This window comes from Lates calcarifer, linkage group LG16_LG22, assembly GCF_001640805.2.
Source record: "Lates calcarifer isolate ASB-BC8 linkage group LG16_LG22, TLL_Latcal_v3, whole genome shotgun sequence".
Lineage (NCBI taxonomy): Eukaryota > Metazoa > Chordata > Actinopteri > Centropomidae > Lates > Lates calcarifer.
The window spans coordinates 13,548,092-13,573,938 of record NC_066848.1 but is presented as its reverse complement, the minus strand read 5'-3'; the positions used below and the strand labels follow the sequence as shown (position 1 = coordinate 13,573,938).

Below are 25,847 nucleotides of genomic sequence, written 5' to 3'. Positions count from 1 at the left end.
TTTATGGACCTAACAATTCATAGATTAGTTGAGAAAATAATCCACAGAACAATCAGTAATGAAAATATTTATTAGTAGCAGCCCTAAAGTATTGTTTTTCGTTCCATTGTGGACATTTTTTTTAGGGCAATATAAAGTAGAGAGCATACATTTTACGCTTAGAATTGTGAAACTCCAGTTAAAGCTGCAGCTTAAACTGTTTCCATCTTTGGCTCATGCTATAGTAGATGTACACGTGTGTGTGTGTGAGTGAGGAGTGTGTGACTGCGGGGGTCTCTTCCTCCCTGAGTGTGGAGCCCAGTTGGTGTGTGTCTCCACAGGGCGCCTGGCATACAGCCTAGCTCTGCCAATGTGGGCAAGGGTGTGTGGGTGTTGTTGCCCCACTCTGCAGGATCTCTACCCCTCCCTCCCCCCTCCCAACTCCACCTTCCTCTTACACACAACCATAACACACACACACACACACACGTGCATACACATACACACATACACACTCGCTCACCCTTCTCTCCTGCTCCATCACTGACACTACATATTGTCTACCACCCACCGGTGTTAACCTGTCGACAGTCAGGCGCTGCCAAAAAACAAAGTTTACCAAGTCACAGCTGTCTCCTGGTTTTGTGTGTGACTCTTTTTGTGTGTTTCATAGAAAGAAAAACAATCTAAGTTGTCAAGGAGTGTGAAGTATGAATATTCTGTATGTTTCCCCACATATGTCACGGTATTTTTATGTGTGTGTGTTTGTGTGTGTGTGTGTATGGGTTGCTATTGCATGTTCTCAGGAGGTTTAGCAGAGTAGGAATCTGGCTGCCAAAAGTGGATTGGCTGGGAAGTTGGCACCTAACTTCTCTCTTCTCCCATCTGAACCACAATAATCACTCTTGGCATTTAGTGAGTTTTATTTTCTGCTTTGACACTTAGTTGGTTGATGAATCCTCCTGATATTTAAAAAAAAAAAAAAACTCTCAAGTTCAGCTCTGCATGAGGTCACTTTTGGAGCGACTGTAATGCTGCTTGACCACGTTTTTTTGCGTTTGATTTTCGGAGATAATTCTTCTGGTAGAACGTGTGTGTGTTTGGGAACGTGGTGATTAGTTCTGAGCAGTAAATACATGTATTTTTGGGCTTTTTTTTTGGTAGTATTTTTAGGTGACTTGTTGTACGGAGGTACAGAACAGAGACAGAGAGGGAGGCGAGAGAGGTATGACTCACGTTTACGATGATCCATGTTGCAGCTGGTACGCTTCTCTGTATGTGATTGTATTTCTGGTACTGATCCTACTCAGGTGGCAAAATCTAAAGCTGGTGTCCTGCCACAAATATAACTTTATCCTATTGGATTTAGCTTTAACAAATATAAAAAGAGATCCACAGTGTTTATCAGGGTCTTACTGCAGTCAAGTCTTGCAGTTTGTGATTAAGCTGTAAGAGACAGGACTGAACTTCTCTGTTTTGTGTGTGTGTGTGTGTGTGTGCGCAGCGATGTTTGTGTATGTGTGTGTGCATATTTGTGTGTAAGCGGTATGTGAGTCTCTACATATGGTGCCGTTCTCGTACTGAATAACACGCATGTTCTCAGTCGTAATCCTCAGCACGTGTATGTGTGTGCGTCCATACATTAGGTTATATATGTTAGTGGGTCCCCGCAGGGCCTCGGGCAGCTCGGCGGGCACCCCGCAGCGCCACTCGGGGGTTAAGGTGTACGTGTTAACAAGCTGGTGCAAGTGGGTTCAATATCCAGCGCCCCGCCCCTCCCCACAGCCTCTCCATCGGCCTGCAATCTGTGCTGCGAAGAGCGGCAACAGCGCACCACGCACAAAACATTTGGAAAATCAGCTTGATTTATTTTTACATGGGCAAGCCGATTGCCAAACTACACAGGGGTTTTAGCACACAATGTTTTGCTGCACCATTTAATTATTTATTTCACTATTTCTGTGTTGTTGTTTTTTGGGTTTTTTTTCCCCTGGAAATGAAGGGATAGAACGGAGGGTGGAGAGTAGAGAGATGGAAGAAAGCAGCGAGTTGGGGAAGAGGCAAAGCCAGTCACTATACATGATTCATTTAAAGGTTATATGTCATTTTTTTTTATCATCAGTCCGATTAAAGAAATAACACATCAAATTTTGGTTTGTAAAGTTAAATGTATATTTTACATAAGTAAGAACAACTGGAAATGTTTGCAGCATAGATTTTATTTTAACTCTTTGAGCCAACTGCAACTTTATTTACTAGAATCTTTATTCGGTTGATAACATTTTATTTACTTATTATGCATTTTGGTGCTTTTATATTTGAGGAAACACAAAATAATGAATCTCTTAACTTGATATAGTTTAAAATAATGATAGCTTGTTATTCAGTGAGGGCTGGTGATGATGGTGTTGATATACATACAAGAAACCAAATTACAGATGCAAAATGAATGGAGAATGGATGTGTATTATTTTACAGTTTATTTACAGTTGAGATCTTAACAGCAAAACTAACAAAATCTCTTTTATCTCTAAAAGAGTTTGACTCATTATTGTTATATGGTTTGTTTAAGTTATTGTATATCGTGAAAGCTCAGTGCCGGTTAATTAAGATCTTAGTGAGAACACCACTGTGAAGAAACAGTCCACATCGATAAATATGTGGAACACTTGTGAAGGTTACCATGGCCCATAAAATATTTCCTGCTCAATTATAGTTCTTTTTCTTAGTGCAAACAATCCTGTAAATAATGATTTTAATTAATGAATTAATATCTGGCTTGCATTAACAGTTCTCAATGAAACACATTATGAAAATAAGACAAAAAATGAGACACACTTAGTACTCTAAGTGTACAGGAAATTACAACTTTTTTCCCTCAGGGTTCACCTTAAAAAAAAAAAAAAGTATCTATTTGTATATGAATATTTAATGTAATTATCTATATTTGAAGATAACAAGAAATAGACTGTTAGAAGTCCAGTTGTTGTGTATAAAAAGATTTTTGTTCTCAAAAAAGTTGCTGTGACTTCTCCACTGCTTTCTGTTCATCCAGTTTCTCAACTGTAACTGTCTTCCCTAAGCCCTCTCCCCCCTCTCTTCTTCTCTTACCTCACCCTCTTTTTCCCTTCCTCTTATCTCGTTTCACTCTCCTCTCCTCTCTGCCCTTCTTTTACTCTTCAACTTTCCTCCTCTCCTCTCGATCTCTTCTCCTCTCTCCTCCTCCTCCTCCTCCCCTCTGCTTTCTGTACCAAACACCACGCAACCTTTTCTCACCCCACAGCTGTTCGCAGGCTGTTTCACCAATTATCACTACGCATGTGCACACTTAGGTCACATACACAGGCTCCTCTCACACACAGACACACACATGTACGACAGACCAACATAACACCAACGCTTGCTTAACCACACATAGTGACAGCAGCGTGTTTGTCAGCCCCGGGTGCATGCGTGCACGTACGGCGTGTGTGTGTGTGTGTGTGTTTGTGTGTTTGTGTGCGAGTGTTTATGTGAGCCCTTTAAGGAGAGCAGCAACATATACGCAGATGTGCCTGTAGATCCACAGGCTTCACTGGGCCATATGGCCTCCACGAAGAAAGATGGTGCGTGCGTCTGGAGGAGAGCAGGGGAGGGAGGGAAGGATGGAGCAAAGGATGGAGGAGGGATGGAGGGCCATGTGTGGCATGAGCTGTGCAAGCAGTTGTTGAAGTATGTATGCCTGTGGATGTGTGTGTGTGTGTCTGTGTTTGCACCAGAGGCTCCAGGAGATTGGTTAATGGAACAAATGGTCGCGGCGGGCCGGGGAAGAAGGAACAGGCTTGCTGCTACCGCAGGCGGACAGCAAGCCCCGGGCGAGGGCTGCTTCATCTGGGCTCCTGCCACACACACACACACCACACACACACACACACACACACACACCACCACACACACACACCACACACACACACACACACCTCTGTCAAACCCTCTTCTCTCTCCTCACCCCACCACCCCCAAACACACAGTGTGCTGCCATGCCCCAGAAGCAAAAGGACGCTCCTCGCAAAACTTTTCATTTGCAAATTAAGTTGGCAGAGGCTGGGCTGAAGAAAACAGGGCGGCTTTCATTTGTCTCATCTGTGTGTAACGTGCGTGGTGTGTGTGTGTGTGTGTGTGTGTGTGTGTGTGCGTGCGCGCGCAGATACGGGCTATGTTTGTGTGCATCTGCGTGTATGATGAGTTGTAACTGTGCGTGTGATCTAAGTGGTACCGAGAGATGGATGGAGGGATGATAAAAGAGTTTAGATGTGGAGAGATCAGGGATGCAGACAATGAAGAAGGCCCAGTGTGAGGTGCAGCTTCACATTCATGCTCCACAGATCGTTAATATTAACATCACTGCTGTCTCCTCTTTTACATTTCACATTTTTACTGACACATATGGGCTGTTTTTTTTTTTTCTTCCTACATTTTTCAAATCAGGCATTTTCATTTTTTACAAAACAGCAGCCCCTTTGCTTTATCGTGTTTTTTTCTTTATCATTTCTTTTCCTGGAAAAAAAAGTTGAGTGTGTTACAGAAATTGCAGAAAAAGAGCTTCAGGCACGAGATAACGTTAAAAGCAGGTGGAGGTATCTTTATTTTTTTAAGCCGCCACTGAACGCCCTTAAAACATGCCTGCTTTTCCAGTTTGCTATACATTTCCTGAACACTCTAAAAAAAAAAATCTAAATGTATCAAAATAAATTAATTTGAAAAAAATAAATGTGAGAAATGTTAAGAAAAATGTATTAGGTATATTAATGACTATATATTATTGATGCATTTGATTTTGTGTTTAAGGAACTGCTGTGAGCTACTGAACACCTGCGAACTTGCACCCGCAGTAAGGCAGAAAGGAACAGTTTAATCCACTTAAATCTCTTTTCCTTTTTCTCTCATGCTCACGTTCTTACCTCTGGATGGCGCTGATCAGTCGTCCTCCCTCCTCCTTCATCTTCCTTTCTGTCTCTTCTCATCGTTCTCTGTCTCTGCATTGCCCAGCTGGCTTCTGTAGCCGGGAGCGAATGCAGGGCGGCCTGCTGAAAGAGCATTGTCAAACGGTGGCTTTACAGCTCTATCACATATACAGGCACACGCACACAAACACACACACACACACACACACACACACACAGACGCACAGATTTGCAGCTCAGATGTCGGGCTGTAGCCAGAGGCTCGCAAGCTGGAGCGTTAACTGTGCAAAGCGTCACATCTCGAGCCCCAGTCAGTGACACTCGCTAACACTACTACTTCATAAAACTACAACTAGAAAAGTCGCACAGAAAACACCTGCCCCTTCTTTAGATAAATGTTAAAAGTAACAACAGCTGAAACACTTTAATGCCAGCAAAGCAAACACTCAAACACACGACTTAAAAAGAGTCAGCAGGCCTCACGGCAGCAAACACTTTGACACTGGATAGATGATATAACAGCCCGCAGCAGCACTGAAACCTCTGTTAAAACAGTGACTAAATGAAAGCAGGCACAACTTCTGTGCTCATCCAGAGCTGTTCACAGCTTTGTTTTTTCTTTTTAAAGTCGGGGTAAGAATATATTTCTGATATCTCTCCTAAACACTTTCCAAAGCTGTTTTCATATAACTACCTGCCAAGGAAAAAAAAACAAAAAACAAAAACTGCAAATGTTAACCAGCCCTGAGCTTCTGAAGACTGGTTTCGTCAGACCAGTTTTGATCTTTGGTGTATGTTTGAACAGATTGATTGATTTTCCCATTTACCTTTTTATTTGTTTTTTTTTTTATTATTATTTTTTAATTCGTCTCACTTTTAATGTTAGTGTTTAATCCTTTATTTAGACAGTAGGAGAGACAGATCTACATGTAGTGTGATGATACAAAGCCAATTTGACATTTCTGGATGAACATAGCCCAGTATTATTGTGAACAAGAAGAGATAAGAAAATAACAAACAAAAATAGAGGATATCAATTGGAAGTTTTTAAAAAGATTTAGACCATGAGCTCTGTTCAGTCTGTTTGTCCAATAAGCACTGAGCTAATTCGACCTATCCCTTAATTAGTCGGCTTGTTAAAGTTGTGATAATATACTGTACAGCCTTTACAGGTCAGTAGAGCAAATATTTTGTCATTTGCTCTTTATTTTAATGCAGCATTTTTGCATGATACTAGTGTGAAACAACTAATAAAGTGACAAAAGATTTAAGGGCCCACGACAACAGTCTTTTGGTTCTTGTAGCTTATTTATAACAAATCCTGTAATAATACTTAACATTGTTCAGAATGATACCATAATGCTTTGGATCTTTTAATGTTTTGTCTATCGTCTGTTTCATCTGATCACATTTTTTTAAGTAACATCAACATTTTTTTCATTGTGTTCCCACTCAGTAGCAATGTAACTCAGACAACAGCACTAACAGGCATGATGTTCATAGTCATCAGTTATCTAAGTGGAGAGTGTTTGAAATAACTGCAAATTGATTTTTAGTTACATTTGAATTTAAATCAAAAATCTTATATCTATAAAAAATGTAGCTGTAATGTAAATTGGATTTGCAGTAAATGGGAGAGAATATATATTTAAAAAAAAAAAAAACACTGGAAGAGCCCTTTTAAAAATGTATGTATCCTTTAAAGGATTAAACCCACTGATGAGTCCTTACAAAAGAAAAATGTCAAAGACATCTTTGCTCACATAAATCATTTGCACCTTTCAAACATGAAATCTATAAATAAGTAAAGTTACTGTGCTTCACAATAAAATCATTCAGCACCAAATATCAAACAGGCAGGACAGTAACAAACAAAAGAGCAGGAAAGAAAGTCCTCACAAGTTTCAAAAAAACAAAAATGCTGAAGTGAAATATCAAATGTTAAACAGACAGTGTTCGGTCTCTCTTAATTTTAAGCTCTGGGAAAATACAAATAGATGCTGGTTAGATACTTTAAAATAGATACTGCAAATCAGAAATGTATTCAGGGGCTTAACTGTGAGGTGCCCAATGGGTAATAAATAGTTTTAATTTACTAGAAATGATCTCTGGGTTAATCTGTATGTTAAAGGAACAGCTTTTTGACTTTAACACGTAGGTGTTCTCTATGGAAAAGTTAAAATGTTGACTGTGTTCAAACATGACAGGACAGATGAGCTGCAGTGTTCATGTGATGGGCATCTGGCACACAAGACCAGTAACATATAAAACCCTTTTTTCCCTCTCATCGCAGTGTTCAGCACTGTGGTGCGGTGAAATAATGATATCAAGAAAGAAGAGTTCAAACACAGGCTGCTTCACTGATTTGACTGATTTTAAAATTAAATGGATTTCCAAATAAAAATACTGTATTCATTTAAGTTCATTTAAGTTGGAGCATCCAGATACAAAAATCTCACATTAATGTCTTCTACAGGCATGAGAAAACATGTAACACTTCTGTACTTCAAGCCTTTTCATTACCCTCTGAGGCCTTTCTCTGTGGAAAGACTAAGATTTTTCAAGATCTTTAATTCATAAATCTGCTCATGTGATTGATTGATTTTGTAGTGTTTTACTAAATTTGTATCCTTTTGGCGATTAATGTGAATGACAAGATTTTGCTGATGAACACATGAATTATGTTCTACATCATAAAACAAACCTGCACAAAAATACTCATAGAAATGATAATTACATTTGCAATTAATTACGCTGCGGTGATGTCTTAAATATACAGCGCAAGTAGCATAGCTATAATATCGATGTACCTGTATCTTCAGATATTTAGTGTGACTTGAGCTGTGAAGGAAAAGTAACAAGTGATGTGAAGTCCTGAGTAGGCAGACCGCTGAAGCGACCTTTAAAGAAAAATGGGCTCCCGTCAGACGTGACGCTGACATGTGAAGTTGACGGTTTGCGTTTACAGAGCAGAGAGCGCGTTTGAAAGGGATTAGTGGGAATGACAGTAAATGAAAATATGAAGGAGAACTAAATAACAGTGAGGGAACGTGTGTCGGCCTCATCCCGATCGAAGCACACAGTGTCACCGATCGTGTTCCCATGTCAGATGTGCGTGTTAGCAAGAGCAACAACTGGCATGACAGGTTGGTGGAGAGGAAGAGGGGTATGGCCTTCAGGCACGCACACACACACACATTCTTGAGTGCAGTTGTGTGCCAGCCAAGATTTAGCTAGAACGCTGGGGTGTGAGGGTGGCGATGGTGGGCTTGGGATTGGGCAAAATATGGTTTTGTGTGTGTGTGTGTGTGTGTGTGGCAGCTGCAGCCTTCATGCCCCTGGCAGTGTTGTTGTAACCAGGCAAGCCAAGGCCGTCTGCCTGCATTCTTCACCCCCCTAGGCCCCCCGCATGCTACACACACACACACACACACATCAAGAAATGCACTCAAGTTCAGTTAGTCCAATGTTTGTGTGTTTGGAGTTAAGATTTTCATTATCTTTTAGGGTTAGAGTTACATTTGATTTCTAGCAGAGTGCTATTTCATTTTTCTCAATTTTTCTGTTTCTGAAAGTGTTAATGTGTGTATGAATAAGAGAGAGAGAGAGAGAGTGTGTGTGTGTGCGTGCGTGTGTTGTCTCTCATTGCATATTTTGCTACAGGAGCACAGCTGAAATTTGCCCTACAATTATTGCCCACGTTTATCTTCACAAAGATTTTCTTTGCTTTATTTTCCTGCAGATAAAGGAAAATACTCCATACTTAATCATGTAACGTCCCTCAGTATAATCCACGCTGAGTGCTTATTTGTGGAAATACACACATATTATACAGTGAGACATTAGTTTACTCTGTGGCTTCTTCTCCATGTCATTTTGATAATGTATGCGCTGTCCAGTAAATATTTTCTTAAAGTGACACGCTCCACTAGCTGATTTGTTAGGTAATAAAAAAACACACACATTCATATGGGGCTTGTGAATGACAGATCTGAATGCTGCTTCCAGATCTTCTTTTTCTATTATGGTCTCTCTCTGTCTCTCTAACATGACGCTAGCACTTTCCCTCTGGACCATGCCTTTAGGAGATATGTTTCCACCTGTAAATAAATATGCAAACACAGACAAACACACACACATACACACGTACAACAGAGTTTAGACACTAGCTGTGGGCTACGACTGATGTATACCACAGAGAGGTAACTGCGTGTGTGTGTGTTGTAATTAATCTCCTTAGTAGCAGCAGTCAATAGAGAGTGCGGCGGTTCGAGGTGCAGATTGTGAGCAGAGTTTGATTATCGGGCTGTCAGGGGAAATTACTGCAAACTGCCTCCCAGCAAAACTTGCTTTTATTATGTCTGCTGGAGAGCAAAATTCACACTTACCACCTCAACTCTCTCTGAAAGCTGTTTCAGGTGTTTTTAATGTGTGATTGAGGATTATTTCTATGTAGGTGTCATGTGTGTATGTGTTCGTGTATGTGTGTGTGTGTGTGTCAGTAAACCATGGGATCCAGCAGGTGGTGTCCTTTCACCAGGTCAGCGGGGGTAAGGCTCACCCCCACCCCATCACCACTCCCCCCATCACAACCAGCCGTCGGCCAGGCCCAGCAGCAGGGGAGAGTGACGGCTGGAGCTGGAGCCCTCAGCCTCTTTGTTCCTCCACCCTGTCCCGTCTCGTCCCGTCCCATCCCGTCCCCTGCGCCTCGCCCAACACCGCAGACTGTCATCCCTCGTTTTTTTTCCTCCGCCCACTGCAGATCCCCCTCGCCTAAACATCCAGTTATCTGTCTCGCCGTCAGCTCATCCATCAATCCATCCGAGCTTCCTTCCTTCCTGCCTTCCTTTGTCCCTCGCCGGTTTCAGGCAGCGGGCAGAGGCGAGCCAGCCTGCAGTGTTTGTGTGTGTGTGTGTATGTGTGTGTGTGTGTGTGAGTTAGTGTAGGGCAGTGCCCGAGCATTAAGCCGTATTAAGCCCTAATTAATGAGTGTGCCAGTCGATAGAGGCCAGTTATTGGATTTTCTGCTTTAGCTGCTGGAAGGAGTGCTACCATAATACACACACAAACATACACACACACACTTACACCCCCCACCCTCGAGGCAGGGTATGCAAGGTGAGACAAGAGGTGGATTATTGTGTGTGTGTGTGTGTGTGGTGTATAAGAAGGCCAGAGGTTGGCAGCTCTCTGTCCAGACAGACTCGGTGTGTGTGGCTGTTTATGTGTGTGCCAGGGTCAAAGCTTTAGTTACTGCATTACATAAACCTGCAGCTTACAACCTGCAGCCGCTTTAAACATCTCGGGCCACGACCTGACCGACTGATTTACTGGCTGCCTGTTCAGCTCACTTACTGTCAGACTGCAGTATCTGAAAGCCTGTTGGCGTTTTGCACCAGTGTTTGGATTTTACACTAAAGAAATTACTCTCATTTGCAGATAGTTTTGCACAGGTGGTATTTCTCTTAAACATGTATTTTGGGTGTTTTACAGCCTAGTGCTTCAGTCTCTCTGTGGAAATGGAAAACTAGTGTTGCTAGTAAAAATACCATGAAGACATGAGGACTGGATTGCGCTCAGATGCAACACACAAATCAAAATAACATTTTTTGAAGGTACACATTGATTTTACGCAGAATCAGTTGTTTCATCATGAGGATTGGATAGTCTCTCTCTCTCTTTTTTTTTTTGTGGCTGAGAAAATAACGTCAGGGTTATTTCAACCTGCGCTAGGACTAAAGATGTTAACAGGAGGGTGCATTACAAACTCTGTGGTGTGGAGTTTAATAGGCAGGGAAAGTCTAATTACAGATTCCAGTATGTTGCATGATGGGAAACATGAGATGCAGGTTTTTATGTTTTTTATTTGTTTTGAGCTACTAGAGCCTAAGAGTCAGAATATCTCTGCTACTTTGCTCTTGATCATTTGCTCTCTTGCCTTCATGAAAGTGTCACATTAAATGACTGGAGTGGGTTTAACTTAAATTCAAGAAGTGATTCTTAAATCAACTTAAAATATTAAGAATTAAAAGATCAGTTTATCCAAATTACAAACCTCTATCAAAGTCTATTTATGTTGATCATTTGGTTTTATTCACCCTGTGTGCTGCAGTATCTGTTCTGTGGATTATACAGATCTACAGGGACAATGGAAAGAGATGCTGCTGTTGAAATCTTTTAAGCATGAATTGTAAATGCTGTAAGCACCAAAACTGTAACACTGTTCAGTCCCTGTATTGCGATGGCAGCGGAAAACGTTGAAACGGATTTGGTCAAATAAAACCAAAGCTATCTATATGGCTAAATATCTCTAAATGTAATTGAGAAAACTTTTTTTTGGGTGCAGTGATCCTTTTAAAGTCATTATAAGTGTCAGAGATGATTGATTCTGTTTTGTTTACTTCAGCAAGGGATCTCTTGCACTTCAGCCCCTCTACAAACCAAGGTTGGTGCTCTCAGAATAGGAAAATATACTATCATTTGCACCTTATCAATAATTGCTAACATGAATCGTGTGCTCCAGTATCATATTTGTGTTGAGCTGTTGAGAAGTGGTCCATTGAACTGTTTATCTCCACCAGCAGACCAGGTGTGAATTTCAGAGCAGGCCAGTCATCACCGCAAAATCTCAGACTGCTGCATATACTCTTTCCAGAGAGTACTGTTTTCAAGTGTTTGGTCCGTCTACACACACAAAGATCAGAGGTTGTGATTGGATAAGGACTGGCATTTTCTCAGCGTGACTCAGATTAGTTTGGTGGCGTGGAGCTAAAGGCTTTCAGTCGACACATTCTCAACACTTCCCTCATCAAACATTTACAGCTTCAGAACAACAGGCTCTATTTCTGACCTTTAGGTCCTCTGCTGCGTGTGTGTGTGTGTGTGTGTGTGTGTGTGTGTGGCTAATACCTCCTGCACTTCGAGTGCAGCACGTCGGCTGCATCTTCATCTTGTGTCTTCACTCAGAGGGGCTCTTTCTGTGTGTGTGTGTGTGTGTGTGTGTGTGTGTGTGTGTGTGTGTGTTATTGTGTGACGTGGCGGTGCCCTGCTGTGTCATGCTGTGGTGCTGTGTGATGGCGTAGGAGGGGAGAGGGAGAGTGGGAGGAGGGAGAGAGAGAGAGGGGGTGGCTGGTCAGGACAGCTTGGCAGTCGACTGTAGGAACACCAGGCGGTGGGGGGAGGAGGGCTGGGTGGGGGTGGGGGCTGGAGGGGTGGGGGGGGGGGGGGGGTCATCGCCCTCGGCCTCCAAGACTGGACAGAGCCTCCGGGTCTGACATGAACCGCCCAGCGGGTCCTTTGGTCGGGGAGAGGAAAAGCTCGGGGAGGGCAGGCTGTAGCTGGGTATAAGCAGGGAGGACTGATGGTGATGAAAAAAAGCATGCTGACACACTTGATGATGATGATGATGATGATGATGATGGGGGGGTGGGGGACAGTCCTAAAAAAAAAAAGGGATTAGACCCTGCAGTGGAGACAGCGCAGGGCAGAGTGAGGACAATGTGGAAGGGGGGAGAACAGGGAGCAGATTGCAGAGGAGAGTTGGGATGTTCGCCTCCCCCGTCTGTCGCATGCAAGGCAGCCCTGCCACTGCCAACATGACCAGCAGGGCAGGGGCATCTGTCTCCCCCCTAGCTACTTCTCCCTGTCTCCCTTTGCCCCGAACCACAACTCTCTTCATCCTCCTCCTCCTCTTGTTCATTACACATATTATCCCTGCCTTACTCGCCGCCTTCTGAACCTGTTGAAACAGTGACAGACAAAGAGAAAGATGATTACTCTCATCATTATGTCATGTTAATACACAGTGCAGTGATCAAGGCCTTTTGCTTTGTGATATTTTACATCCATCAGACTTTTACATGCGATTCCTCCTCACATGCTGCATACAAGCTGTGAGCAGCTCAGCCCAGACTTGTCCCGAAACCATTCGAGCCTTGTCTTGCTGTTTGCTTCATGTCATTGTCGTACAACATGTTCAGTTACATGCAGTCTAGAAAGTTACATCCAGACTTTGTTTTTGCTGTAGTATCCTTACTCATTGTGACTAGTCAAATCCCAACGTGATGCTGCCACCATGCTCACCATAGGATGGTATTAGCCAGATGATGAGCAGCTCTGCCAAAGAATTAAATTTCATCAGACGAGACAATCTTTTTACTTCATGCTCTCAGAGTCCTTTAAATGCTGCAACTCTAAGCAGGCAGCATATGGCTTTTTCTCACAGTAGCCTCCGTCTAGCCACTCTACAATACAGTCCTAACTAGTGGAGTGCTGCAGAAATGGTCGTCCTTCCAGCAGCTTCTCCCCTCTCTGCAGAGATCTTCTGAAGCTCTGTTAGAGTGACCGTTGGGTTTTTGGTCCCCTCCCTGATTAAAACCCTTCTTGCCAGGTTACTCAGTTTGGCTGGATGGCCAACTCTGTGAAGAGTCCCAGTGGTTCCAAACATCTTCCATTTCATAATGATCGAGGCCACTGTGCCACTCAAACCTTCAGAAATGGTTTCATACCTTTGCCCTGATCAATGCCTCACCACAGTTTTATCTACAGAGAGCTCATGGGTTTCGTGGCTTGGTTTCTAAACTACGTTCAGTCCGTTCAGTTTTCCACAGGTGGATCAAGTTGTAGACACATGTCAAAGATTATTAAAGCAAACAAGATGCACCTGACCACAATGTGTAGTGTCACAGCAAAGGGTCTTAAAGAATTAAAGTTAATTAAAGCATAAAATGGAAATTATCAAGGAATGTATGTGTTTAGCAGTGTAGTGTGTGTGTGTGTGTGTGTGTGTGTGTTTGTGTGTGTGTGTTGAGATAAATATGGATGGCTGGTTGAGTATGCAAATGTGGATTCCAGTGCTGAGAATTTTCTCTGTCTCATTATCAGGATGTGTGTGTGTGTGTGTGTGAATGAGTTCACCGCTGCATCAGAAGAGGGGATGACTGACTGAATGGATGGACGGATGAATGAAATAATGGGCTGCTGGTGGGAAATAGACTCTCCGCCCCTCCACCCTCAAAACTCACACTAAATACACACACTATTCATACACCCTCACCCCCAACCCCCAGCTGGAAAACACCACCTCCCCAACACACACACACACATACACACAGTGAAAGAGTTCATTGTCTGCAGGAGCGGCTGTGTCAGAGGGGTGACACTAATTGGGACATCCCAGTAATGACACAACACTCGCACAACTTTCTCACCAGACTGTTGTGACTGTTTGGTGTGATACTGAGTGATCCGATCAACTGATTGATCCGGTGTCCAGACACACACACACACACGTGGAGAACAGTGAAAATACAAACAGTCAACAAGTCTTCTGCACCCTCACTCTCTAGACTTTGTAATGTGATCACGTAATGAAAATGACTAAATGAAGCAGAGTTCATCCAAAACTACAAATACAGGAACATGTTTTCTCTGTCATAGTGCCTTTTGTAGTATCTAATGTGCAGACCTATTAGTTAGCAGTTCTGTTTCTACTTCAGATGGTGTTATTTAAGAGTAAAATTAAATGTAATCATCTAATATTTCACAAAAAACAAAGATTAGAGAAACATCCCAGAACATGAAAACAGATGTATGTAGCAGAACTTTCTTTTCTGTCCTTCCCCATTAGTCTTCTCACAACCGCCCAGATTGATCTTGTGAATTATGTTGTGACTAAACTGCTATGAAGTAGTTAAAGCGAGCTGCACTGGGACCAGCTAAAATAGTAAAATGCTGCTTCAGCATTGATGCAGTCTAGTGATGTAATATATGATCATTTCTCAGTCACAGGAGCCAAGCGCTTTTACTTTTGAAACTTGGAAGTACATTTTGCTGATGCACTTAAGTAAACTTTTGAATGCTGGACATTTACTCATAACGGAGTATTTTGATATTGCTGTATTCCTACTTTTACTTAAGTAAAGGATCTGAGTGCTTCCTCCACCATTGCCGATGTGAACTAAAATCAGTTTAATTTTGAGTTTGGGGTCAGTTGATTGCATTGTGCTGCAATACAATGAAATGAAGGAGGAACTTAAGGCTGATGAAATGTGAAAGTGGTGCCACAGTTTGAGTGACGAAGAAAAACTTTAAAATCCTGTTTACTGCTCTTTGCTCTGTTACACCTGGCAAAGCGTTTCAATTCTAACACCAGCAGCAGTGTTGTAAAGTTTTGTGTATTTGATGTCATACCTCTCATATTAGTGGATGCAACATCCATCCATCCATTATCGATTCTGTTTATCCTTAAGGAGATGGGGGGACTGGAGCCATTCCCAGCTGATATTGGACAAGAGACCATCTATCACAGGGCCTAGTGGATGCAGTTATTTTCATAATCAATAAATCTGCATCATATTTTTCTTTATAAATCGATTATATGTTTTATCTGTAAAACGTCAGAAAATTACGACAGAGTATTAGGGAGGGAGTGATATTCTGAGAAAAAAAAGTTGTCAATTTATGAGAAAAAACTTGAATATTCCCTGACATTATAAAGTCAGAAATAGTTTTTTTTCTGACAAAGCCCATATGAGCAGATTTTGGCATTTTTATTTGAAAAATTACTACAATGATTTATCAGTTATCAGAATGGTTATCCATTTGTTTTCTATCGCTCATTAATCGACTAATCATTCCTCTTGTTGTAGATGTATTATAGTATTAGTTTGTGACTGGGGCATGTAACCTGCTATTGTAATGGTTGTATTGGGACCATGAGTATTTCCACAAAGTCCAGTCAGTGCTGTGACAAAGCTCTACTAGTTTAGATTTTCTCCACGAATCAGCCAAAATCTTCTTTTTCTAACTTATTGATCAAAGACTATACAGCGCAGGAGGATAATGTCTGTGTTGTTTTAGCAGCTTTATAACATCTTATTATTGCAGTGTTTTGGTAACAGTCACATCTGGCCAATGTCTGATCTATTCATTAGGGTTTGTATTGATTCAGTGCATCAGATCATCACAATGCTTCAGCTCCTTCATCACCTCCTTCTGTACGTCTGTACTCGGAGTATAAAACACACACTGCTGTCACACTGATGTAGACAGTGTTGATTATTTGATCAACACAAAGTCCAGTGATATTAAAAGCTCTTTGTGGATCCAGCGCTCTTTCAATATTTACAACATTTGGTTTTTTGTCAGCCAGGAGGGTACGTTCTTCTCACACAGTTTAAGTCAATATTGTGTGTGTGTGTGTGTGTGTGTGTTGCAGGCTGCAGCAGTTGGACCGTCACTGTCAGAGCAGCGCCCAGCAGGTGTGTGAGCTGCTGGCCAAACAGAACCAGCTGATGCAGGAGAGAAACACACTCACTGAGGAGATGCAGAACCTACGCATAGAGGTACACACGCACGCACACACACACACACACAGGAGGAGTGTGTGACTCATTGTGCTGTTACTAAATGAATTTGTGAAGGTGTCTTTTCTCTGCAGGAGCACTTCATAGTTGTCAGTTTACTAAAATAAAATCCATAAGAAGACGTTTATCCTTTCATGACTAATGATTCAGTCCGCGAACATGTTATCTATATTTTGTCCTGATTGGTTACATGTGTTAGGATGTTCAGATACCAGTTTCACTGATGCAGCATTTGTCTTTGTCTTTCTAGTTCCCCAACACTAGACGAGTGGATTCTCTGTCCACGTGAGTCTGTCCTGCCTCTTTCCTCTTCTTCATCACCACCACTGCTCTGGTTCTCTGTTTGGATCTAGATGTTTTCACTGTCACTAATCTCCTATAAAACAGAGCACAAACTGTTATTTATGTTTTTTGTTTGTTTTACTGAGGGTGAAGTGCAGGGAGACAGGAACATGCTGCATATCTTTTTAATCAGAACTGAAAAATCAGGTTTTCATTTTATATTTTATGCTTGGCAGTGGACCATTATTGTGATGTATTGGAGTGGTTAGAGGTACTAGGATGGTGTATTAAGAATGCTTAAAAAAAAAAAAAAAAAAAATTGGTGGTGCACTAATTGGATTTTGAAACAACCTAAATTGATATTTTAATACAAACTTTCTTGTATTAAGTCTATAGATTTTCTTTTTCAGAATAAATATCCTGTTTCATAATTCACATATATTTAAATTGAAAAGTTACAACTTTATTCTGAAAAATTTTCATTTTCATTTTAACTGAGCTCAAAGTGCAGGAAGTTACAAATACTAATTTTAGCCACAAAACAAAAACAAAAAGTCGACGCCATCAATGCAGATTGACATAGTGCTTTATTGAAGCTGTCTGTAAGAAGGAAAATAATGTGCATCCCTATCATATACATTTTATGTGTAAAAATACTTAGGATGTACAGTGTAAAAAACAGCTTCATGTTGATGGTAATTTGTTGTTTTCACATCCTCGCGGCCTCACTGGCCAGCAGCACTGCATCCTGACAGCATGAGGGACAGAAAAAGGCTGTTTGATCTGCTTTTCTGTGAATCTCTGTGGATCTGCTGAGTTTCCCGACACTGTCTCAGAGTCAACATCGTCTCTGCTCCACTGACTTGTCATAGAGCAGAGCTGACTTCGGTATTACAGTGCTTTCGGGGAAACATGGCCCGCTCTGCGAACAGCTGGAAGCTGTCCAGAAATGTCTCACACAACTGTAAAGCTACAGTAGATGGACATGGACATGAAATTAAAATTGTTACACTTTGTAGTATTTGTACGTTTTGCCGTTTTTTGTTTGCGGTTTATAAATAAATGCATCTCATGCTTGTTCATGTTAATAACCATGATGATAGTAGACTAGTACCAGAGAGAGAAGAGGGGAGGGATTCTGTCGCAGACATGAGGTCAAATACTTTCAGAAATCCTTCCAAACACTTCAGCCGTTTACTTATTATCTGCATTAGACGCCAGGCCGAGCGCGGTTTGTGATTTTTGGCTGATGCCGTTGGTTCATTAACAACAGGGCGAGATCAATACAGAGCAGCTGAGGTCTTTGAAAGGATTTTACATATTATTCAAATACTCTTGGAGTCAGATCTGTTGTGTGATAGATGTACAGTACAAACAGCAGCAGCAGCAGCTTTAAGAGTAAACGCCGTCGGTGCAGCGTTGGATATCGATGCCGATTCACACCGGTCGGGGTCACCAGTAAAGCTGTGAGGAGGCTGAAACTGAATTTCCTCATCCAGTTTAAGAACCTCTGTTTGGTAATAACAACTGAGACAAAGTTAAATTACTGACTACGTGCCCACAATTGGTTCGTAGTCTTGAAGGGAAAACCCACATCGATGAAGAGGATTACTAAGCTCCACCTTCTCCACTTACAGTAGTTGGAGGAAAACAGTTAGATTATTTTAGAATCAGCCTTTGGCATTGTTGCTGCCGCTAAATCAACTTGAATCTGTAGAGGATTGAATAAGGAGAGGTGGAGGCTCACTGGAGGGGAAAACTTTTCAAAATGTAATAGAGGAAGAAGGAGTCAGTGGTGTCAGCGGAGTTGCAATGACTGCTCTGTGGATTTTTTCCAAACGTTTTGGTGTATAAACACCAATCGGTTTCCCGAAAATTCCCACTGAGCCTCACTCGCAGCCCACTCTGCAGGGGGGACAGCACTGACTGGGACACAATCACCCAGGTCTCGCCAACTCTACACATCAGAGCAGCTTCAAAGCTATCAGTCGTATGTGGAGGGGAGATGTGCTTTAAAAATCCTCATTTTCTTAAAAACATTTTTTTAAAAAAAGAAAAGCTAAAAATCTTCCTTTTAAAGCAGAGCTGAATCAGATTCCTCTGAATCATATAAAAAGTGATGGATGTGAAAGTGCTGTGGCCAAAGCTACAAAGCGGTATTTTATGAACTCTGGTGTCTAATGATTTTGGCGTTAAGCGTGCACATACAGCTAGAACTCCTCAGTCGCTCGCAGACCTGGGTCAAATCAAGGCTGAAATCCTTCCAAATACTTGGGAGCGTTTGCTTGAGCCTGTCAAGGGTGCCAGCTGGGTGGGCTCTGTGCTCATTTTTGAACTGTTCAGGCCGCTTTAGCCAGCGCCAGACAGGCTCAATCGATCACAGAGAAGTATTTTTCATAAGAGTTCTGAGTGCCACTTTGACTCAGGACTAGTAGTGCAAACAGAGGAGGACTACAGCATGCAGGCCAGCGCCGTCCTTTTATACTTTCTGCCATAAAGCGCCTTTGCTAGCTAATAGCAATTTAATGGATGTGCAAGAGTAAAGCATACAGACTCAAGAGCAGCGGAAAAACAGGTAATGTGTCGTATAAGAGATATCTGTAAAGAAAAAAAAGGAGGCATTTATTTTAGAAGAGAGTCTCTGAAGACTTAAAACTGCGGAGTGAAACACAACTACACCTCCATACTGCTAAAGTTTTAAAACAAAATGACATCCAATAAATTAAATAGAAAAGAAATTCAAGTTATCCATCAATGATAATAATAAAAACATTCAAATAAATATATTGGAATACAATTTTCTATGCCTTATGAGAGCAAATCCCCTGGTGCTCTTGTTTTAATCCATGTCATCCAGATATTGAAGGAAACGTCTTTCACATGATGCTGTTGAGATTTCAGATTTTTAAAAATATATTTCCTCACATCTGATGATTTTCTTTTTTTTTTGTTTTGACTCTGGAGTGTGGGATGTCAAGACTTATTCTGAGCTAAACCATAAGGCTTACCCGGCGTTTGAAGACAGTGAAAAAGTGAGGGGATTTTAAATCTGGTTGGTCAGAGTGGAAGACGTGACAACAAAAACAACCGCAGACAGACAGACAGACAAACAAAAAAGTCCAGACTGGAGAAATGAGGGGACATGTTAAAGACAGAGGAAAGAGCTCATCTAAAAGAACTGACAGAAACTTGGACTGACCTTCTAAACTCACATTTCACAATGAAACACTCTTCTGACTTTCTCCTCTAATTTACCTCGACACACTTACAGAAGCACTTACAGTTTAGTATTTACTCTTTTCCCATCCTTACTGCTTTACATTCAGACATCTGTGCTGCGCTTCTTTTCTCTCTGCTCAACTTCCACTTCGTCTTTCTCTCTGAACTCTGCCTCAGCCTTCACCAACACACACCTGTGGGAAGATTAAATATGGGGGACATTTATGTCAATATCCAATCGGGTGAGATGATCTGAAGTAAATACCTGCTGAATCATCTAGACAAAGTTTATCTTTCTTAAAGCTCACAGTAAACTATCATCTGTCTTTAACGTGTCCTGTCACGTTTTGGTCACAAAACAACACAAAAACATCATTAAAATAAACAATGGAGCAGGAAGGCAATCTGCTTTCCCTCCTACATTCTTCAGCCATTTTTGTTTCTTGAGGTGCCTTTTTTCCTCTCAGCCCTAAGGAATAACAATAATTTTTTTTCTAGAATAATGTAATAACAATAGAAAAAGTTAAATATAAAACCGATGAGTAGAACAATAAATAGAACATGTACTGTATTATAGCCATTGCTGTGATTGGTGTAAACCCATAACTGTTGATGCATACTTCCTCACAGACTATAATGTCTTTTTTTTTTTTAATCCTTCATAAGAAACTCACAGGAAACAGGAGATTAGCTGTTACCTCACTCATCAATATGTCATAAATTATCACATTATAAATATTTCATATTGTATCATTCTTTGAGCTTTTCACCTGTACACTCATGCTCTCACCAATCACAGTACCCAACCTGCCATCCCAGACTTCTCTTTTCACTCTGTGGTGAATCTGTTCCTGCTGCAGTTTCCCTTTCCTGCACAACAGACAGAGAGGTACAGCAGTGTGGTTCCCAAAGCCATGATAACAATATGTCACAGTAAAGCTTTCCATCATCGACGCTAAGTACCGTTTCGGTTTTGTTTTCCCTTTTGTGACAGAAGAGACTGAAACTCAGAGGGACTTGCAGTTGAGAAATAAATAAACTTTTCTGGGGGTGGGGTTCGGGGGGGACATTCAAACCAACTGTTTTCCTCTCATTTTCACCTCTGTGGTGATGGATGTATCAACCATCTTGCACTGCATTGTGGGTAATGTAGTAAAGCTCATGGATTGGAGAGTTTCATCCCTCTGAACTGCTGTGCCTTGAGGTGCAATCGTAAACACAAACTCATAATAGTACCTTGCATACACTCAAACACACACTCAAACACACACACAAACACACACATGACATCCTGTCATCATCCTAATCTACAGAGTTGATGTATAGCAGCTGACATTAGGAGTAGTAGCAACACCTGTTCTGCAGCTGTACAAGCATAGACGTTAATACAGGTGGTAGATGTGTTGCTGGCGCCTGTATAATGACCTGCAGCATTAAGCTAGTATTGTAGCACCAGGTTTTAGTAGTAGCAGTAGTAGTATAGTTATAGTAGGAGTAGTAATACCTGTAGTAGTTGTGGTAGTAGTTGAAATAGCAGCAACGATAATAATGAATTGCACTGAGCAAAACCTGAGTCAAATCCTGCTCGACAACATGAGGTGTATAGGATTCTTCTCACTGATGACAAGTGTTTCCTCAATGCCAGGCAACCTCAATCAATCCCAGAATATAATACCACATATATATATATATATATATAATATATATATATATATATATATATATATATATATATATATATATATTGAGGTATTTGAAATCAGACCAGAGTATCTCACTGAGTCTGAGTATCTTTTTGCAGAAGCCTGAGATACAACCGTTAACGGCAGTTTGGGGTTCAATGTCTTTAAATGCTGTATCTCCCTCTGTACAGGTAAGATGCCCAAAAAAATGTCTCCTTTAAAAAACACATCAGCTGTTGTCTAACTTGATCAGAAGTATTTGTTGTTGTTGCTGTTTGTTTTGTTTTTTTAAAGAGTTTGGTGGGACTGACACACGTCAAAGCACAGCAGGCCACCGGTGATGCTCCTGTCATTAAAGGGACATTACGTAGTAACTGATCACATCACGGCTCGGATCACCTGGGGATGCAGTGCAGGATTAGAGGGTAATTTTGCCTGGAAGTTCTTTCTAAAAAGGGATTCACAAAAATAAATAAATAAATAAATAAATTAATAGAGTACTGGACTGGAGAGGTGAAAAAGAGAGGAGGAGCAGGAAGAGGAGAAGGGCAAAATCCTTCAAGTCACTGTTTTGTTCTGGGTCGGTCCAAAGCTGTGGGTCTTTTTGTCCCACACTGATGACCTCAGAGACCAGCTGCGATGGTGTCACCGTGATGGACCGTTCATTCCCGCCCACTGGCCGAGTAGGAGAACTGTGGGAAGTGTGGTCTTCTCTCGTTATCCAGACAATCCATCCCGTCCTCGTCAACTAAGAAAAAAGACAGAGAGATATGAATTCAGATTTAATGAATGACTTGATTACTTACCATTAACAGTCAGTTTTCATTTCATTGCCGGGTTGATTTTATGATCTCAAAATATAATTCAACATAACAAAGCACTGTGTTTGTATTGTGCTGCAGATTTAAACAGAACATAATTCAATTAACGAGTGTGTCTTTGATGTGCCAATCTCCGCTCTGCTAACTAACTGATGTGAGACCTACAAAACAAGTGGAACCTCACATTAGCGCAGAGAAACACAACAGTTCCACTCATGCATTATTCAGTGCTGAACATTTTGAAACCGGTATCTTTATCTCAAAAGGCTGTGAAGAGTTGCATGTGGCCCGAGGACTATTACAGAGACACTTGAATAAACAGACAGCAGTGCTTTTGAGTGTTTGTTCCCCCAGTTAATTCAAGTGGAAATGTCTCACCTGAAGAAAGAGAGGGCATGCTGATAAATTGTTTAAAACTGCAGTTATTAAAGTGAGTAAAAATTTAACAACATCAGCTGCTTGACAAATACAATCTGCTGAATGTGCAGCCAAGTGATTTATTAACATCATGGTCCTCTGCAGAAATTATTCCAAGTATATCAGCTCATACACACACACCACACACACACACACACACACACATATACATGTATATATCTATATATACATCTATATATACGTGTGTGTGCGTGTATGTATATATAGATATATAGATAGATAGATAGATAGTACTGATAGACACACATTCCAATTCAGAGAATGAACTTTTTCTGTCTGTGTGTTTATCTCCATTTTAATGTTGGCATATGTTTGTGTGTACACGTGTGAGAAAGAGAGACAGGCAGAGACAGAGGAGACTCACATTTCTCTGGTGGAGTAATTGTGATGGTCTGGGCTGTGAACTCCTCGTCAAAATATCTGGTGTCTGTCTCCGACGTCACCTGAGGCTTGAAGGGAGGGACCAGCTGGGACAGAGGTGGGGAGGACACAAGAGTAGTATATATTTATATTTATATATTATGACATGCTAGTCTCTCATCTCAACACATTTCCAGGTCAGATTTATGTGTGTTTAAATATTTGTTTGTTTCTCTGCATTTACAGCCCACATTCTAACTTTTGTATTGTTTTAACACAAGGTGGGAGAGGAGAGGAGATAGGAGAGGGGAGGAAAAAAGCAAAGGAGACGGGTGACAGAAGAGGGAGATAAAGGGAAGGAGAGAAAGGGTAAGCAAGGGAGGATAAGGAGAGGACAGGAAAGGGAAGAAAAAGCAGGGGGAAGAGGAAAGGAATTGAAAGGAAAAATGGGAGAAGAAAGGAAAGAAAGGAGAGGACAGAAAAGAAGGAAATGAAGGGAAGAAAAGTAAGGTGAGCAGAGGGGAGGGAAGAAGAGGAAAGGAGGAAGGTGAGGAAAAGAAGAAGGAGAGGAGAGGAGAGGAGGACGTGAAGAACAGGAGAGATGGTAGAGTAACCACCTGTCTCAGCTCCGCTCTGCACCTGTCTAACATGCTATAGGTGTTGCCACACAGGCCCTGCCTCACACTCAGTGGTGTTATATGAGCAAACACATGCACAGACTGATAGACCTCCAGGATACAAGGTCACACCTCTCCACAATGTCCTGAGCTTTATACGGCTGCCTGTCTGTTCTCATGCATACATCGTGCATTCATGTATGATGTGTTGCATCAGAAACCTTAACTTTCTGCCTAAATACATTTCACCTTATAACTACAATACACAGTTATGAAAATGCAGGCGGGTAAATAAAATAAGTAGATGTCTTTATAGTGAGTTATTTTCTGCTATCCTTTTATGCCTTATGACAGTGGCACATACACAGGGCAAACATATGGCTTTACCATCATGTTGCTGCATACCTTTTTATCATAGACATCCTGCCAGTCAACACCAGAGAAGAAACTGTGTCTCATTATTTCTTTAGCATCATCTGGTCCTCCACCAAGCCTAGAGGAGAGGAGAGGAATGTAAAAAAAAAAAAAAAAAACATCAGGAGGAACATTTGACTTGAACCAAGGAGAACAGAAAGTACTCAGAGGTGATGAAAAGATATGACTTTCTTTAGCTAAATAACTGCTTGTATTCACAAAGCTACTGGGTACATTATCCACTCAGAGAATCACAAAAATGAGGCCAGTTGGTGAATGAAACATGTTGAGAAACACCAAGTAATTCCATTCAGATAATTAGGTAAAGAAAGCATATCTCCCTTAAAAGAAATTGGCAAAACACTGCACATTCAAAAGTTTAGACAATCTATGTATATATACAGCACTGTGCAAAGGTTTAGACACTTTAGACATTTAGGTTCTTAATCATCAGGGAGGCATTAGATGAGTCTAAAATTCAAGAGCAAGGAGTCCCTAAAACAGATGGTATGGGCCCCACACAGCCCTGATCTCAACATCATGGAGTCAGTCTGGGATTACAGGAAGAGACAGAAAACACTGAGACAGATTAAATTCCCAGAACTATGGTAAATTCTCCAAGATGGTGGGAACAATCTATCTGCCAAGTACCCTAAAAAACTGTGCACAGGTGTACCAAGGAGAACTGGTGCTGTTTTAAAGACAAATGGTGGTCACACCAAATATTGATTAGATATTTTCTGTTTACTGCACTTTTTATGAAGTTAATTGACTGACTGAATAAAAATTATTTATTGCATTTTTAAAAGCATCCTTAATTTACTTTTAATGCCTAAAATACTTGCACAGTACTGTGTATAAAGCTGTTGTAATGTTAAAGGATGTGTTGACTGATAATGTCGTAAATGAATATAATGTACAGTAGTAAGTTAGACAGCATGTGACATTTAGCAAAACAACTAACATGAACCTCTCTGTAGGAACAAAGAAATGTTTTTAAATGTAAAATTATTCACATGCAGAACTATTCCCTGCCCCTGAATTTGTACCTCTGCTCACATCTTTCACACATTAAAACCTGGACACACACCGTTTGTTGGGGTCTTTGATGAGCAGGCCAGACAGCAGGGACTTGGCGTCGGCCGACAGAGTGCGAGGGAACTTGATGTCCTCCATGAGGATGAGCTCAAACAGCTTCTCGTGGTCTTGGTTGTAGAATGGCAGTCGGCCGCACATCATCTCGTACGTCACCACACCCAAACCCCACCAGTCCACCGCCCGACCATAGTCATTGTCCTCGAGGACCTGAGGAGAGTAGAGAGACACAGATTCACAAGTTTGGCTTTTTTTTTAAAATGGGACTATTAGTTTTATTGGACATCTGCTTTTATTTTACTTTTATTGGACAATATAGACTGCCCAAGGTATTCAGTGAAGAGACAGATGAGCAAGGAAAGACAGCAAAGGAGAGTCAATATGCCATTTTGCTCAGGGGATAAATAAAAAAAAAAACAGTAAAAGTTTTTTGAAATGAACAGAAGCGGCAGCACAGATAACAAGGGCTGAGGTGTGGATGGTAGCCCCCCTCTCTCCAAACACACACACACACACACACGCAGAGGCAAACATCATGGGATGGCAGGTCTTCAGAGGCCCCTGTTACAGTAAGGGAGTCAGTGTGTTGGCGTGACCCACCAGATGCCCCCTCCCCAGTCCCTGCCAGCTC

General features: G+C 41.4%; 2 protein-coding genes across 6 annotated transcripts in view; one reads left to right on the top strand and one right to left on the bottom strand.

The window, feature by feature from the left end:
- sdccag8 (SHH signaling and ciliogenesis regulator sdccag8) overlaps positions 1 to 17,661 on the top strand; it is a 45,946-nt gene extending 28,285 nt beyond the window's left edge. The window contains 2 exon segments of the mRNA XM_051076456.1: positions 16,141 to 16,267; positions 16,539 to 17,661. Of these exon segments, the coding sequence (XP_050932413.1) occupies positions 16,141 to 16,267; positions 16,539 to 16,577 (166 nt within the window). The 3' untranslated portion in view covers positions 16,578 to 17,661.
- A 4,088-nt stretch (positions 17,662 to 21,749) lies between these two features.
- The window catches only part of akt3a (v-akt murine thymoma viral oncogene homolog 3a), a 51,143-nt gene continuing 47,045 nt past the window's right edge, over positions 21,750 to 25,847 (bottom strand). For all 5 annotated transcript variants that reach the window (XM_018697012.2, XM_018697011.2, XM_018697014.2 and 2 more), the window contains 4 exons: positions 25,212 to 25,426; positions 24,113 to 24,200; positions 23,095 to 23,197; positions 21,750 to 22,219 (listed from right to left, as the gene is read on the bottom strand). In XM_018697012.2, coding sequence (XP_018552528.1) covers positions 22,134 to 22,219; positions 23,095 to 23,197; positions 24,113 to 24,200; positions 25,212 to 25,426 — 492 coding nt within the window. In that variant the 3' untranslated portion in view covers positions 21,750 to 22,133. The remainder of the gene's footprint in view (positions 22,220 to 23,094; positions 23,198 to 24,112; positions 24,201 to 25,211; positions 25,427 to 25,847) is intronic.